The sequence below is a fragment of the Rhamphochromis sp. 'chilingali' genome (assembly GCF_963969265.1).
Source record: "Rhamphochromis sp. 'chilingali' genome assembly, chromosome: 15".
NCBI classification, from domain to species: domain Eukaryota; kingdom Metazoa; phylum Chordata; class Actinopteri; order Cichliformes; family Cichlidae; genus Rhamphochromis; species Rhamphochromis sp. 'chilingali'.
Window position 1 is genome coordinate 8669697 of NC_137942.1, and position 17618 is coordinate 8687314.

The window sequence follows — 17618 nt, forward strand, 5'->3', positions numbered from 1 at the left end:
TTTTGGACCCAGTACAGAGCCTTGTGGAACACCACAAGCAATGTCCAAGCATGATGAGGAATGGACACCCAGCTTCACAAATTGTTTCCGGTCACTTAAATAATTTTTCACCCATTGCAGTACAACCCCCCTAATCCCATACCGTTCCAGTTTATTAATTAATATGTCATGATTGATTGTGTCGAATGCTTTCTTGAGATCCAGAAATACTCCAGCTGCATACTGTTTCTGATCTATAGCATTCGTAATCTCCTCAATTGATTCGATTAATGTACTATGTAGGAGTATGTTGGACCCTGTCAAAATAAACCTATCTAGGTGCATTTCACTAAAAGAACATGAGATTTTGTGCAAGAGTGGTTTAATTTAGAAACGAAAATAAAGCTCTTTGGCACTAAGCATTGAATTAGGCTTAGGCTATAAATAACATTTATTGTAAGTTTTTTTTAATGGGACGCTTTGGAATTGCAATTTGAATGTTCACAATGCAAATTAATCAGGATATTTTCAGACCCGCCTGCTTTTCAGAATGGAAATCGCAATTACAAACTGATAGGGCTGAAGGGGAATCTTCACAATGAGCCAATATAACAGACAGATTCATGGTTTTACGTAAAAACATCATTTTCAACATAGCGTGGAAGCCATATCTGAATGCCATAAAAATATAAATCTATGTACGTAACTCTGTAACAATATTTATTTGACTCATCAGAAGCCACAAACAACAATGTACAACACAGCTGGTCAAGGCAACAAGAAAATTCTACTTATACTTGTTATTTCTGCATACACACTATGATATGATGAATCTATTTTTGGACAGTTAATTTGGCTGAGCAAAATGCCTCCCCGTGGTCATTAGTGGCCCTACAGGTATACACATTGCCGTCCTCTGGGCCAACTTTGGCTAGAACCAGCGTACACTGGCCATCTTCCTCATACTCTATTTGCACAGTGGGGGACTCCTCAATAGGCTCATCACCACACAGCCACAGCACCTCCGGGTCAGGGTAACCTGGCAAGATAAACAGAAATGTGAGATCAGGAGGGAAAAGAACACAACTTTTGAAACGCTATCAAAGAAAAGATGTTTTTACATGTTCAAGATTGAATTTTCAAGCCTGCTACAGTAAGTCTGACTTGAATCCAAGATAAGAAGTTGCTTTGTACCTGTGAGGTGACACGAGAGACGGGCACTGGATCCCTGAGTTACAGTCCGGTCTTTCAACCTCTTTGTGAACACCGGGGGTTCCTGCAGCTTAAGCTCCAGGGAGGTCAACGCTTCCTCTGCCTCTGGGCTCAGGGGTGATTCTAGGAGATATATATCAATAAGATGGGAAACCCACTAAACCAAAATGCGTGCAATGTGATGAGTAAAGGTATGCAAGATTTTCACCTCCTCCAGGAGTTGTAGGAGATGCAGAGCCTTCCGCCTTAGAGAGCAGAGCCATTCTCTTCAGTGCTAACATGGCCTTGCCAGCTTTCTATGAGACAAATGTGTATGAGAACAAAATGTACATTTTAAATTTTAAATAATAAATAAATAAATAAATAAAGAGTAATTTGGTGCTTACCTTCCACTTCTGTCTAGCCAAAAACCTCTTCATCTTCTCTTTGGACAGACTCTTGGTGAGAGTGAGCTCTTTAGACTTAAATGCTGCCATCCAGGGATGGGCAAGGGCCTGTTCACAGGTCATCCTACGCCTGATCAACAATTACAGTTACAGATGGTTAAGTAAGGAGGTAAAGTAGGGTACTTTACAGTTGTAAATCTATGAAATCACCTCAGGTCTTTGCTGAGCAGGGAGCTTATGAAATTTTTAGCCTCCTCTGTTATCTCGTCAAAGCTCTCCTCGTCAAACTCCCACTGAGCAGCTGTGACCAAGGCCAGGGTCTCTGCATCACTGTTTCCCTGGAACGGAGATTCCCCACTGAGCCTGGAAACCACAGAAAAAAAGTGGAGAAGATTAGTGTTGAATATACATCCTTTACATGTGGTTTCAATCTATACCCACTAGGTGGCACAATAAGGCTAAAACTCTAAATTTCAGTTTTGATTGTATGAGCTAAAGAATTTTAGACAAAAATCTTGTTTGAAAAATACTAAACTATCTCTTGAATATAGAAAGAGACAGTTAGACTCACAGTATGTAGCAGATCACCCCAATGCTCCACATATCAGTCCCCAAACCCACAGGCTCATAGTTGATCACTTCCGGGGCCACAAATTCTGGAGTCCCGTGCATCACCTTCAGAGGTGTGTTTTGATCTGTTCAATGGAAATCCCATAATGTAGGTATTAAGACGCACACGAGGTAGACAAGCATAAAAGTAGAGTATTGTTCCACATACCTATTCTACTGGCTAAGCCAAAGTCGATGATCTTTATGGAGGTGCCTGTGGTGTCAACACATACGATGTTTTCAGGTTTGAGGTCCAGATGGACAATGTTTTGCTGATGCATGTAGGCAATCCCCTCCAGGATCTGCTGCATGTAGTGCACACTTGAAGGCTCCGTGTGCTCAAAGTTGTCATCCACAATACGTTCAAAGAGTTCGCCACCTGCAATACTGCAGACAAACAAAACAGCAGTGACACACCAGAAAATACTAGGAATTTTGCTTTGCCTTTTGCTCTGATAAGGATACTTACAACTCCATCACCATGACCATTTCAGACTTGTGATCATATGCTGCCAGACACTGAACCAGTTTGGGGTGGTGGAGGTAATTCATCAGCTCTATTTCCTTACGAGCGGCTTCCCTCTCCTTGGCACGGCGTCCTTTGTAGAACTTCCCAGCGCACACACGTCCTGTCTCTTTGTGGATGAGCTTGTACACCATCCCAAATTTTCCCCTTATGAAGAAAGTTTAGTCATTTCTATCTCTGGATATTAGGAATGAATAGTTAATGGTTACACCATCATGGCCTATCACAATAAGTAGTTCATGTTAATGGCTGATTTCCATCTGATTCTTGTTCACCTATCACTAATACGGTAACGTCACCGTACATTCCTTGTCATGGATAAAACACGACTACAGGTGTTTTCAAGCTGGAATGCATGCCTCTACTTGAAAGCATTTTTATTTTCTTGGCAGAATTTCAACCTGGAATTCCCACTCACACACTTCCTTGGAATTGGAAATGTCAAAACGTTCTCAACTTGTTGTAATTATAGTTTCTGACAAACTTCTTGTTTCTACTTGGAAAGATTATTATTGGAAAATTGGGATTTGACATATCTGATACTCACATTCCAAGTTTCTCCTGCATATCGTAGTGTTCCGTAACTTTGTGGGAAGAGTCAACAGACACAGTGGTATACATCTGAGGGGCTTCTTCTTCTTTTATCTTGTCTGAATGTATGCACACAGCCACAACAGCTTTAATCTAATGCTTATTATACCTGCCTTTATTACAAATGTGCTGTCAAAATCCCAGTATCACCTCACCTCTTTCCTCCATTCTCACCACTGGTGACACTGGGCCTGGCTCGCTTAGTCCTACTACGTTATAGGCCTTTACTCTGAAGCAGTGTTCCTGTTGTGGCTGAAGCCCAGAACAAACTTTGTATGAGGTACTCTTACACTCGCTTGTTAGCTCTCTCCAAACCTCAGGCTCAGCACTTCCTTGGTTATTTACTTCAACGACATAACCAAGGATGGCACTGCCGCCATCATAGCAGGGGCCTGACCAGGATAGCACAAGACTGGATGAGGAGACAAGGGAGATCACTGGACTGGAGGCAGGAGGTTGTGGTCTCTCTGGTGGGAGGATGATTAAAATAAGTCTCCAAGGAACTGCTTTACTTGATTTGGTTCTGACTCTTTAGAATAGACTCACCTATAACAGAAAGGGTGATTGTGTGTTCTGCTGAGCTCTTTCGGTCTTTTACTACAATGGTGTAGCGACCTGTGTGCTGGGGTTTAGCCTCTTCTATAACCAGCGTACTACTCCGATTAGTATTTTCTGTCCTTAGCTCTAAGCCGTCCACTATCTGCACAGAAAAACAGGAAAAATAGATATAATGTGGAGTCAAATACATTTGAGATGGCAGAAGCAGATGTCTTGTTTTTGCTATTTATCCTTTTTATTACTGCACCTGTTCTTTGTTTCTGATCCAACAAGATGCTACAGGAGGGCTTCCAGTAAAACTACACGTCAGCCTGGCGCTTTGTCCCACCTTCACCTCCACGTGCTGCGGTGGGTTTTCAAAACATAACGATCGGCCTGCCAAATAAAAAATAAAAAAATGAGAAAAGTGACTCAAAGTGAACTGCAGCATCTGCACTTCCTCAGTTCACAATAGGGTTAAAAATATCTGCTGAATGCCTGAAAACTAATGTGTGTGAGCATGAGATAAAGACTAAGAAATAGCTAACTGATACCCTTCTTATTATGGTATTTAGCAGGACCTTGTGCCTCAAGTGAAAACACAATGCAATACAGATGACCTATCGCCCACAAGGACAACAAGTCTTTGTGTAATCAAGTTTGTTGAAATATTTCACCAGCTTTTTGAAAATACACATTCCCAGCTGTTTACCCTTAAAGGAAGTAAAGAGAAAATGTTTTTATAGCCATACATTATACAGTATCCAGGGATTATAATCTGCCCTGCTTTGTGCTGCACACACACACAAAAAAATCCATATATGAGCTGAAGTCATGTCATCTCTCTCGCTGTCAATATTCAAATCTTGTGGCGTCAGAATGGTGAATTTGACTAAAGTAGATCTGATAATATTAAGTTTAAGTGGCTTTAATGTGCACAGTTTTACCTTCTGAATACAAGCTGTTGCCATTACAAGCCAATATTTCATTCCTAAAAATAAAAACCATGAATAAATGATGAAATGTCCTGTGCTCTCAAAATAAACAACCAGACCTCATTATGGGAGTATTTCACATATTTGCTTTTGCAGCCTAAACCCTAAGGTTGATTCAGTCAACTCAGTAGAGCACATTAAAGCGTAAGGAGAGCATTATGAGACCAAAGGTGACATGAAGAAAGTACAGCTCCAGCAACAGATCCGCCTACGCACAAACAAACTCTACAATAAGTCACATTTTTTCATAGAAGAAAAATAACAGCAGACAGAAGAAGTTATCAAGCACTTAATAAGAAGCACATGGATGCTGGAGAGGTGGGTAAATTTCTCAGTATGTGGGAAAAAAAAAGAAAAAAAAAAAGAGCGTTTTTCTCACCTATCCTTGAGTTGGCTCGCTTCTTTGGGACGACTTCTGCAAAGACAGATCAGGTGCAGGTAGGTTTTAGCCAGAAGGATAGAGGTGTGGCTCTTCTATGTATGGCTATCAGTTTGCACTATTTTACTGTACTTTGCTCTATCCACTACCCTACATGGTGTATACTTGGTACAGAGAAATTTCAGTGGGTGTATCGGAGAGCTGCATAATTGTGTTATATATGTTTTGCCTAACGGCCAATCACACAAGGACTGGAAGTGCGTTTCCTTTTATAAACATAACATGGATTTCCTGAAGAAACTGAAACAGAGGCCAAGAAATTGTACATCAAAACACATCAGTACTGTTTCTATACTAAGAAACCGATCAGTGTGCAAGAGAAAAGAAGAAATTGCATTATATCTGTGCTAACTATAGTTCATTAAATGGGAATTAATTTACATTTGTTTTTTGACTAGAAATTAACCAGCACTGTCTAATCAAATAATTCTGGTTTACCTTTTGGAGATGAGACTGGGCTCTGCCTATCAGAGCCTGTAGGAGACATACAAATAGATCCTTTGAATTTGTGTAGCTCATCTTTTGGAGTCTGCGGTAACGTTCCATTTCCCATTACACTTTTGGATGGAGAAGTGGGAGTCTTTAAAGCGCGATTCTGCACGCCACAGATACTTTCAAAGTCTAATTTGGTCAGAAGAGAAAAACGAGAAGAGACTACATCAGAAATAAAACTCTGGCTTTGTTTTGAGTAATGAACACACTGAACGTTCCATTTATTGTAGACTTAAAGTTGCAAGAGGTAAATTGTCCAATTAGCTGAATATTTCATGAGTTCCCAGTTGCTCACCTCTTACAACCACAGCAGCACTGCAAGATGTCTTCCCTGCGCTGCTTTCTGCCAAGCAGGTGTAGGCACCGGCGTCTTCTGGTAAGCACTCCCTCACAACAAAACTGGCCTCCCTGCCATTGAAGGAAGCCTTCCCGAAACGGGCCACTTCACCTGCCAACAGGTGAGGTAAACAAGCAACCCATCAGCATGCTCTTGCACTACTTTTGGCTTCTTGATTCTCTATGTGGCATTTTTAATTGAATGCATAAAAAACAGAAAGTCAAAAACATGTTTGTTTTGAATAATTATCTGCTCTTTAGCGTTCTTTGGTTGACCACACCCACAGCTGAAAAGTATATGCAGTGTAAACTGAGATGCATTGTAAACTGTCTCTTCTCACCATTGTGCAGCCACGATATTTTGATCGGTCGACTTCCTTTGAGAACTCCACGTAACCTAATGTCAGTCCCTTCATCTACACAGCAGTCCTCCAGAGGCTGTATGAAGACAGGTGGATCCAGATGTTTAGACCCTGGATTTGGAGGAGATACAGAATTACAATACAATTAATACAAAAGTGACAAAGTCTTATTGTATTAAATTATGTAATCTATCCTTAGAACTGCATTTTTGCCCATATACAGTACACTAGTTACAGTTTAACAAAAAAGTGTTTAAATTAAGCAAGGGACCCTAATTTGCCCCAAGGTGAATTACTGCTTGAAACGTGGAGCATAAAGTAGTAATACACAATTTCATGTCATTACAGACTCCCAGGTCGTTTCTTAGGCAGTGTAACTTAGAAACCTAGAAAGAAGAACCACATATTATTGCCCATTGTAAACCCATATACAGCATACTAGTTATGATTTAACAAAACGGTGCTTTTCTATGAACCTTTAACCAGTGTTTACAGTACTGAATGGTTCAGTTAGCACACTGGTGTTTCTGAAAAGGAACTGAATGCTGCAACAACTCTGAGCAACACTTCTGCACACAGACACGCTCAGAGGTGGCTCATAGCAGCTATTTTATCAAATAGCTGGTATGTGTTGTTAGTTTAGTGGAAAGATTAATTTTAGTAACTCTATATTTCACTTGACACTCTTTAAAACCTTTAATTTGAACAGCAGCCAAAGACATGCCTGTTCCTGAACTTTTGACTTGATTTTGACTTTGAAGGTTTTGTACAAAGTTGCCATTTGCCCAACAGATCGATGACATGGAAGCAACAGCGACATATAATATATGGAAATATGGAAGAGCAAACTAATGACCATGAGAAATACAGCACATGTGACTTGCTGGTTATAACAAAAAAACAAAATTTTGAGGACATAGGAAATGAGATGTCAGCTGTGGGCTGACATGAAAGTGAAAGGCTTCCAAGTCAATAAACAAGCACACTACTGGACGGCTAAACTCAAAATAAACATGAAACTGAATATTAATTTTAAGTGTAGCAAACTGTTTGTGTTGCATGCGTGAGCGCTATTAGTTTAGGCAAACAATCTGTTTTTACAAGTGAATATTAAAGAATATGTTGGAGTCCGCTCTGGATGGTCGCCAACTTGTTATCAAGAAGTACTGCCGTGCTCAGACTTGCCTGTTCAAACGCTGACATCCATAAATGTCACCAGTTGTGTGTTTTCTTCTTGAAAGCAGCTCTTACCTGCATCAGTACATTTTACTGAGGTCCTTGTGCCGACAACTCCTGGCCCGTTCTCAGGTGCAGGTGATGGACCGGGGGCCTTGATGCGCATTTTAAAGGTCGACACAAAACGCTGTTTGCTGCCATCACTATTCATGTCTGTTTCAGGAAACCAACAAATGAAAAAAGAATTACAAAGTCATGCCTCAAACTGATTATCAAACTTCCTCTCTCTGTCACTGTGGTGTTGGCCTCTGTGGCTTGCTCACTATCTTTTTCATAAAATTAACAAGCCTCTGTGTGTCCCTCTCACCCTGTGCTAAACCACTGAAGTTCTGCCCTCAGTCCTCACACTTTACTGCACGTTCTAGTCCCTTTTACTCACCCTCCTATTATCTACATCTAGCTCCACCTACATGACAAATCATGTTGTTTCACTTTGGCCATATCAGGCGCGGCGGACGTCTCATATGCTTTCAAAATCACTGTAACAGCAAAAACCCACTACTCGGACTCCTTTTTGTCATGCCTTGTAAACACTACATTTAAACATGGAACGATATAAAGCGGGAGAGTGGGAGCGAATGAGGGGGACTTATCTACCTATCCAGGCAAAGGTCGCTTTGTGTTCTGTTTGGTGAATGCAGTCTTGTTCATCGGTTTCTCTGTTTGCTTTCTCACTTATCAATGCTACAACTGAACTTTGTGATGCCAGTGACATCACCATTGCAAAGGTTTACTTCATCCCTGCGGACTCTAAATCCTCTGACTGTAGCAACAGTCAAATCTGAGCCCCTTCCCCTGGTACAATATATCCCAACACAAGAACGATGGCCTTTTTGAACGGCAGCAGCGTCACTTTGACTTCCACGTGCTAATATAGTAACCAGGAGACGTCTGTGCAGGAGAACTGTTCTTGGTAAAACATACATGTTTGAGGCATTCATCTCAACGGAGAACAGCAGTGCTCTCTGCCAGGTTGAATGAAATTTGTATTATTTATTACAGGTTTCAGCCACAAGTAAACAACAATTATCAACACGAGTGCATCTTGGTGTAGCAGTTTCAATTAGGTGAATTAACTACACTACAAATGCTGGATTGATAGTCAGAGAATTCTACAGAAACCTGCTGAAGTGGTGATAACATCTCTCTCCACTCCACCCCCATCCCAGCTTCCCAAATTCCACATCAATGATCACACAAAAAGGGACTGCAAGGGGCTTGTTTTAGTTTCCGTGGGAGAATTCCTATCTCGTTTACCAAAAAGCTGCCAACACAGACATCCTTGTTGGGATTTTTTAGAACAAAGACATTATTACACATGTTAAAAGCCCAATGTCTGAAAAAATCGTATTCTTATTACTGTTGTTGTTGCTTTTATTAAGATTTTTTTTAAATAGCATAACGATCCAGGCCTAGTTTTGGCTCTAAAGCCTGGGTTGGGATGAAACCACTGAAATTCAACACAAAATTGCCTCAGCAGGTTAATAATAACATACAAAAGTTCAGGTAAGACAGATTAGACCCATTTACATTGTTAAGCTACATTTGCTGGAAACTATTTTCGCCTTTTTAGTCAGTCAGGCAACACACCCAGAACCTGACTGCCTTACTATTGTAATTCCCTGGGTACCAGGGAATTTCTACATAGTGACACACACTGAATGAAAGTTTAAGTTATTCACCCAGGGTCTGCAACGTCTCCAGGTGAAGCTAACAACTACTGCAATACTGAAAAGGAATGTCGCAGTACAGAAACAAATCACCACGGCTGAACAACCTTGCACAGTATGACAGAAATAGTATCTAATAAGGTCGGACATAAAGCGTTTAATAAGACGTGACATCAAAGACAAAACACGCACAGAAAGTTGGCACAAACTCTCTAGCTACAGGGCTGCTCATTAAAAAGGAAACAGAATGATTGTGCTGCATTTGTCTCACAGTGTCTTCACTCGTGCCAATGCAAGTCAATGCAAGTAACATAATTTATTAGGGACCTTTTTAAAATAAATAAATAAATTGAGGTCATTGTATGTACAAATGATACCTAGAACCCCAGATCTTGGGCTTCAGACATCTCTAAACATTTTCTCATTGACTGTCCTACTATTGGATCTGTATATTACATAGAGTGGATATTATGCGTATATGTTAAGTTGATGCATACAGCTCTTGTTGTGCACGGAGAAGCCCCGCTCACCTCCTCGGACTAAGACTTACGTAAGACAGACAAAGATGAAAAGTGGAGATGGTCACAGCACAGTCAAAACTATTTCATCTACAGATGAAAATCTTTGACATGCTTAAAAAGTGAAACGGGTGCATTGCCGGTGAGAAGAAAACCTTGGCCTCATAATTTAAAATGAAAAAGTAAACAAAGGCTTCTTTTCACACGAAGCATAGCGTCAGAAAAAGAATGTAAGATAGGAAAACCCACTGGATCAATCCGATGAAGTTTAGATCCTTTTCATTTACACAAGTTCCTCAATGGCTAATTTTCATGCTTCTATTTTATGCTTTATTGCTGAATCATCATATAGCATTTTTAAATCACCTAGTGAACAAAAGACCTAGAATATAACATTATGATTTCAATAGATGATATTGTTTTACATTCTTTGCTTTCTCAAGTGCATTTAACACTACTCAAGTCACTTTTCAACCAAGGAAGCTGCTACCAAGGAAGAATCTACAGTAAACACATCCACACCTTGGCTTTCATTACAACTCCAGATCACTACAGAAATACATAATTCTGCAGCAGTTGCTATATAAATAATGGTAAGGAGGAGCACCAGGGGGTGCTCTGTAGATGCCAACTATTTGTGTAAAAATTAAGGGAAAAGAAGAGTTTCCCAAATCTGGAACCTAACCTTTATTTATTTTCTTATCTTCTACTTTCTGCTGCCCCCTCCAGGCTTCTCCACATCAGCTCACCGAGCTCCATCACTATGTCCATGAATATTCTCTATGATATTCCTCTTTTCCTCCTGCCTGGCAGCACCATTTATAACATAAATAGCCCAATATATGTCTACGATGCCTCCACAGTACATGCCCAGACCATCTCAGCCTTGCCTCACTATCTTCTGTCTCCAAACTGCTCAACCTGAGTTGTTCCTGTAAAGTACTCATTTCTAATCTTGTGCATTCTGGATACTCCCAACCAAAATCTTTGTAAATTCAACTCTGCTACCTCCAGTCTCCTATATTTTTTTTTGTCAGTGCCACCATCTCAAAACCATACATCACAGTAGGTCTCACTAGCATCTTAAAAACCTTCCCTTTTACTCCTGCTGCTATCCTTCTGTCACAAATGACCCAAGACACTCATCTCCAACGACTTAAACTGCCTTTGTTCACCTCACTTGCTTTAAATTCTTTAAACTCACTTCCTCAGCCTTCAGAACAAGAACAGACTGCAGCACACTGCATCAGTGTGCTCTAAAATCATTGGCCTGCCTGTCAGAACTCTGGCACAGGTTTTCAGCCAACAGGCCCTTAGACAGGAAGCCAAAATCTCTCACATTCTTCACCCGCATTTCAATGGCTCCCCTCTGGGCGACACCACTGCTGCATTTCCTGCAGGACTGAGAGGAGCAGAGCCACATTTGTCCCCAAAGCCACTCTGCTTTTTAACTCCAGCCGATAAGATCATTTCCCACACCAGAAACATAAACTACCCTCTTCTACTACCAACACTTTATTCACTTTTCAGTCAGTTTAATTTTAAAACGGTATATACTGTATATTCTGTGTATTTATTATTTCACTCTTATTGCCTGTTCTTATTGTCCTTATCTTCAATGTTATGCTGCTCTGTTGTTTGTTAATTGCCCCTTGGGGATAAATAAAGTCTTCTGATTCTGATCTACCTCCACTATGTCCAACATCTCAGGCTGTCTTTCACCTGCTCCCTACTCTCACTACTGATTACAGTGTCATCTGTCCAACGAGACCCATCTGTTATCCTATCTATCCATATAGCATTACAAACAAGCAGGGGCTAAGAACCAACCACTGATGTAATCGCATGCCCTTAAACTATTTTATCATGAAATGCACACCTCACCAATATGTCATTAAGCAGATCCGCACCACCCTCAACTACAGTACTTCTCTGTCACCCCTGACTTCCTCATATAGTAGAGTACCACAGTTCCTCTCTTGGCACTCCATCATAAACTTTCTATACTTTGTTTTCTTACATTTGTTTAATCTTTTTATAATTATTATTATTATTGTTATTATTATTGACTATCATACAGAGAATTAGGCTGTATTTTTAAGTTTAAGTTGACCTGGTCAGCCATATCATCCGCTCACCATAAAATGAAAAATCCAAGACATTTTCTTTGGATTCTAATAACAGACTTGACTGAAAAATACCCGAACCTACATCACCTGATTTTAACATCTTCTGTCTTCAGCTGATTCAAAGTCATCATGTCTAGCAGTAGTAGCTCACTCTTCCAGCAAAGCTCGGCATATTGGCGGCATGTATGGGGTTACTTGTATCTTCCTTTGACTTGCCAAAGCCCGGAAACGCATTTAAAGAATTAATAAATAATAACCCAACCGTCTTCTAGAGAAACTCGGAAAGTCATGCTCAGCTGTTAACACCTCTTTGCTGTTGTGTTTTCTACAGTCATTGCTACTAACAGATGCCACTTCCTTTCGCCATCCTTTTGACTGAATGAGAACACTGGCGCCATCTAGAGGTGGACTACATTTCCTCAAGCACTACAAGCTTCCGTTTTGAATTGTCGGCGTTGCTATTATTAGTTGACCTTACATGTAAGTACACAGTCAGATCCATATGAGGATTTGCACACTGACACAATTCACCATAGTTGATTTTAAACCACAGAGTCTTTCATCTTTAGAGTTTTAACACTGCATTAACTTGTTATGAATTAAAGCCATTTTCATACCCTCCCCACCCTTGTTAGAGGCTTAAATGTAATTGGAGAATTAACTATAAGGACTGGTTTTCGTAACTGATTGAAACTGATCTGGAGTCAATGACTACCTGAAGTTTAAAATCCATGGACATCACCAAATACGTTTTTTCCTTTGAGATGCTCAGCGAGGCCTTTACTGCAGCCACCTGCAGTTTCTGCTTATTTGTGCGTCAATCTGCCCGCAGTTTTCCATGCTGTGGGGTTTGCTTTTTGCTGCTTTTTGCTGTCTCTCTGATAGGTTTATTTGGCTTTTTTGTTGTTGTTGTTGTTGTTGCATCAGCATTTCTCTAAACCTTATATTGAACATTCCAGTTAAAAGATATCAAATGCAAGTCCAATATTTGGAATCAACTCCAGATCATTTATCCATTTAATTTGTCTTTGAATAATGAGGGAATGTGCCTCACCTGGCCATCAAACTGTTCATCAGCCCAGTGTCCAATTACAATACTCAAACAAAAAAAATGTCATTGTCTAAATATTCATGTAACTGACTGTGTGGTGGTACTTCTTCAGATGGACATTTTATTTTTCTATTCTTCTCTCCCAGTGGGCTGTAACATAGTGGACTATTGCTTATATTACCTCACGTCTATATTTGCTGTGGGAAATGGGCCTAGTTTGAGAGTGGTTTTGTGTGTCACAGTTGTTGTGAGCCAGTGGCTATGATTGGGTTGTGCTCATTTAAGGCAGGTGTATTTGATTAAACTCACACTCTGGTCTGCTGCCGTCTGAATTATACAATTAAGATGCAATTGAGTACATTTTTTCTCTGTGTGCAGGCCAAGGCCTACTATACGCCCTAGCCTAAAGGCAGAGTTGGTTTGCTGAGGTCGGGGTGATTGCCAGCCTACTACTTACAGGGTGGTGGGTCTTGTAGAAAAACTGCTGTTCCCTGTTAAAGTTGTTGGTGTGTGAAGTGTAACTGACTTGTGGCATCGCTGGTCCTGGCCTTGGACTGTGTGTTTTATCCCTTTTTGTAAGTGGGTCATAGCACTGTTTTATGTCTTTGTTTTTTTTATGATCACTGTACTAATAAATTATCTTTTAAAATTTTATTGATTTTCATTTTTTGCCCATGGCTGAGATGGTTGGTCAAATTAACAGGGCACTAAATGGCTGTCTAATTTGCTGCAGATAGACAATTTCATCATGTTTTAACTGTTGGTTAATTTTGACTTCTGTTTTGTAGCGGTGTATGAACAGCAGGGGGTGGTATTCACCAAAAATTTATAAAATTATCCATGAACCAATCACTAAATAAAAGGGTTTAATCTTGTGATATCAGGAGTATTTTTACTCTTTACATATTTTGACATGTACCCTAAAATATTTGGTCTCCTAGCAGGAGTTTTTGCACATAACAATAATCTCCACAGGAAATATGTTGAGCAGAGGTATCCTTACATGCTGACCCTGCTGTGCAGAAGGCCCTGTTGTTTTCTGCTCTGTTGGTTTCACACATTGTCCGTGAGTGGTCCTCAGCAGCCCTCAGGGCATTCCTGGACAATGATTTAACTTGTGTGGCAGAAGCCACCACAAAAAACTAACAGGATGCAAAAGAAAACCACAAAATTTCTTAATACCGCTAAAGGAAATTGCTAATGAGCATAAACTGGCAAATGACTTCCTGCAATTTCACAAATTGAAAGACTGGAATACTAAGATTTTATCTGAGTTGGTCTGAGACACCCAGCATTTGTGGTTTTATATGTCAAAGAAAAAAATATCTATTTTCTGTATCTGTTTATATACGAACAACTTAAACCACAAATAACTACAGCGACGCTCAAGCAAATGGAGGCCAAATCTTCTCTGCTGTCTGACACTTCGGTGAGACGGGACTTGACAATCTTATGTGTGAAAACATTTGTGAGCCCATATGTGTCTGCGTTTCACTCCCACCTTTGCAACGGGCCCCTTCAACACTCTGTTGTTGGAGAGGGCCCACATGGAAGTGATTATGCTGAGCAGAGAGTGAAATTACAGAGAGAACCTACAGAACTGGAGCCTTCCAACAGCCACTCATTCACACAGATTTACTCACATATTCACAAGCACAATAGTGAACACATGTACAGTGAAAGAATTAACTTCAGCTGTGAGGCTCAAAATATGCTTGTTTTGTGCTTTAAGGTTTAAAAGTATCCCTTCCTTTTCACATATTGGACTGACTGGCATCAAAAGCTGTATACTTGAGAGGGTCTAAATTGCAATCTTTTTGGTTTTTTGTATCTTAGCATTTACCCTTACAGTTCTTGGAGACTTAAGGTGGACATCGATGTTATTTCATGTATTTCTTTTCTATCATTGATGTATTAAATACACGTGGACCCCTGTGTGGCTGATTTTTGAGTTAAGTAGCACAGAAACATTCATGTTCAAGCTCTGCTGCCACCCTGCCTTTACATTTCCATTGCTGGCTCTTTTGGTACAAGGCCACAGCATGACTTCCACCCCACCTTCCCAGCCCTGGGCTGGAGTGAGAATCGGCCAAGGCTGTAAATTCCTCAGAAAGAGTTGTTAGGAGGGCCTCCATTAAAATAAGGGGGGCGGCACTCGCCAGAGAGGAGCCGACTCAAGAAGTCGTCATTGAAGCCTGAGGCCCTACTGAGGCTCATGAGAGAGTAACAGATTAGATTAGAGTATTGCCATCTCATTCTCTTCAATAAATTTAGTTTATCTTTAGATGCAGGTGCTCAGAGTGCTGCCATGTTTTATTAATGGGTCAATAAGAGTGATTTTGCTGCCTTGTGAATTATCTGTAGGGGGTTAATTGACCTGTCAATTAAAAGCTGCGATTACTTCAACAGCTGTTGCATTATGTGGCTTTTTAGACTCACCGTAGCCCCCTGCTGAATAGGACTAAACTGCCTCAAGTGTTTTTGCAAGACATGGAACAAAAAGAAGCTTAAATACCAAAAAAGAACAAGTCATATTTGTGATTGCTCTATTCTTAAACTATAAGAGGTGAGAAGACTGATCGGATAGCAGTTCCAAAATAAGATAATTAATACAGTGAAATTGTAAGTATGGAGTTGACACTAAAAGTTCATTCCAGAGTATCTAGCAGCATCTTTACATTCATAACAAGATAGGTGAGCGCTGTGTCAGACTAGAGGCTTGTCCTGTGACACTAACATAGTGAAAAGCCTGTGTTCCAGAGAGATGTTGAAAGCACACTTTTTCAAGTGACGTCATCTTTTCAGAGTAACAAAGCTATAACATCACATCAGCATGGTTTGATAGTCGTAGTGATTTTTTTCCAGGGGCCCGTACTGCAGAGCTCGCTCAACTTCTAATGAATTTGAAGGATATCAATTTGAAGAATCTTTAATCTCTTTTACTTTTAAACCCACTTCTTGGTGATACCCTGTGAACTGCTGCTATGGGAAGCGGTCTGTAAATGTGTATCACTTGTGGTTTTAAGGCACAGAGAACTTTCCAGCACAGAAACGTTGATATTTATCTGTGTGTGAAACAGATAAGAGCTTTTAAAATAGAAAAATAAATAAATAACGAGGCAATAGTGCATGCTGGAGGTCTCTATAATACTGTTTGGCTGGCTGTCGCAGCATCCAAAAAAATGGCTGACTCCATGGAAGCAAAGGAAGTGACATAAAAATACCCACTCCCAGAGCTCTCTCCTCTCTCTAAAGACTGAGCTCTATTAGATTAAATGACTTCTTGTCTTGATTATCTCTGTCAGCATGATCTAGAGTCTTTAACCACTGCCATAGAAAGCTTGGGAAGGATGTGTGTTTTGTCTGGCACCATTTCTGTCATAACTAGAGGCTCTGAACTCTTTAGTCACCTCTTTTACTTGCATAGCTGGATGAAGAGTTTTCCTTCTGCCGCTGGACTTGGTTTTATCAGCACCTTTGACACTTTCTGGGCCAGACTCAATCATTTAAAACTTGATGGGTTCAAACTGCCACTTTTATCTTATATATATTATATATTCAGTCTGGGCTTCACTTACATGATAACAGCTCTTGTCAAGGTCTCTAATAATCTGCTGCTCACATCTGACTCTGGGCTGGTTGTGTCTTAATTCTGCTTGATTTTATCTGAGCTTTTGATACTGCAGATCACAATATGTTAGTGAGCCATTTGAAAAAACTGTTGGCATCAGTGATCTAGCGCTGGATTGGTTCATTTCATATCTTTCTAGCAGGTCATTCTCCGTAAGGATCAGTGATGCCTCTTCTTTTGATGCACTATTTTCTTACAGAGTCCCCCAGGGATCTGTCTTTGATCCTCCATTTTTTAAACAACCTACATACTTCTGGTTGGACGAATGCTTCAGAAACACAGTATAGATTTTCATTGCTATGCAAACAATCCACAACTCTATGTTTCAACCTGGTACTATTGATAACTTATACATTAGGTCTTGTGTAGAAGAAGTTAGAATCTGGACGTCTAAAAACTTCCTTAAGCTGAATGACTAAAAAAAATGAAACAATCATAACTGCACCTTCCTCCCATAGCTCTGGTCAATGTCTCGAAAATATTTGCAAAGAGGCTTGCAATTTGAAGATATGATGTTGATGATGACATATCATGATGTCCTGTTTCATTCAGTTTTGACAGAAATCAAAAATTGTACCATTCCTGTTGCAGTCCTATTTAAAGAAGGTCACTCGTGATCTTATTTCTTCTAGAATTGATTACTGCAACGCACTTTACTCAGGCATCAGTTACCATACCATACACAGACTGCAGTCAACTCTGAATGATGCTCCAACGGCTTTTAACACAAAAGGAGCGACCACATTACACCAGTCCTTTGCACGATTTCAGTAGTTACCTGTTAGTTTTAGATTTGATGTTCAGATTTTATTGTTGGTTTTTAAAGCTCTAAGTGGTGTGGGCCCTGTCTATATCTGTGTAAAGCTGTCTGCCTGGCGACAGGACCACAAGTTTTGTAACACAAATTTATATTTTTGGG

The 17618-nt window shown here is 40.2% G+C and overlaps 1 protein-coding gene across 3 annotated transcripts; it reads right to left on the reverse strand.

Moving 5' to 3' along the window:
* mylk5 (myosin, light chain kinase 5) lies at positions 1 to 12362 on the reverse strand. Of its 3 annotated transcripts, none has more exons than XM_080905103.1 (18): positions 12105 to 12362; positions 7716 to 7853; positions 6444 to 6575; positions 6062 to 6214; positions 5713 to 5895; positions 5215 to 5250; positions 4109 to 4236; positions 3850 to 4003; positions 3459 to 3770; positions 3260 to 3362; positions 2656 to 2859; positions 2356 to 2573; positions 2149 to 2272; positions 1788 to 1940; positions 1578 to 1707; positions 1400 to 1487; positions 1174 to 1314; positions 1 to 1018 (listed from the first exon to the last, which is right to left on the reverse strand). In XM_080905103.1, the coding sequence occupies exons 1-18, from the start codon at positions 12115 to 12117 to the stop codon at positions 813 to 815; spliced, it is 2616 nt and encodes an 871-aa protein (XP_080761229.1). In that variant the 5' UTR covers positions 12118 to 12362; the 3' UTR covers positions 1 to 812. The 3 variants fall into 3 exon arrangements, with proteins under 3 accessions (XP_080761229.1, XP_080761231.1, XP_080761230.1); XM_080905105.1 differs by having other exon boundaries at positions 12100 to 12362; XM_080905104.1 differs by lacking the exon at positions 12105 to 12362 and adding an exon at positions 8008 to 8069.
* Positions 12363 to 17618: the final 5256 nt, after the last annotated feature.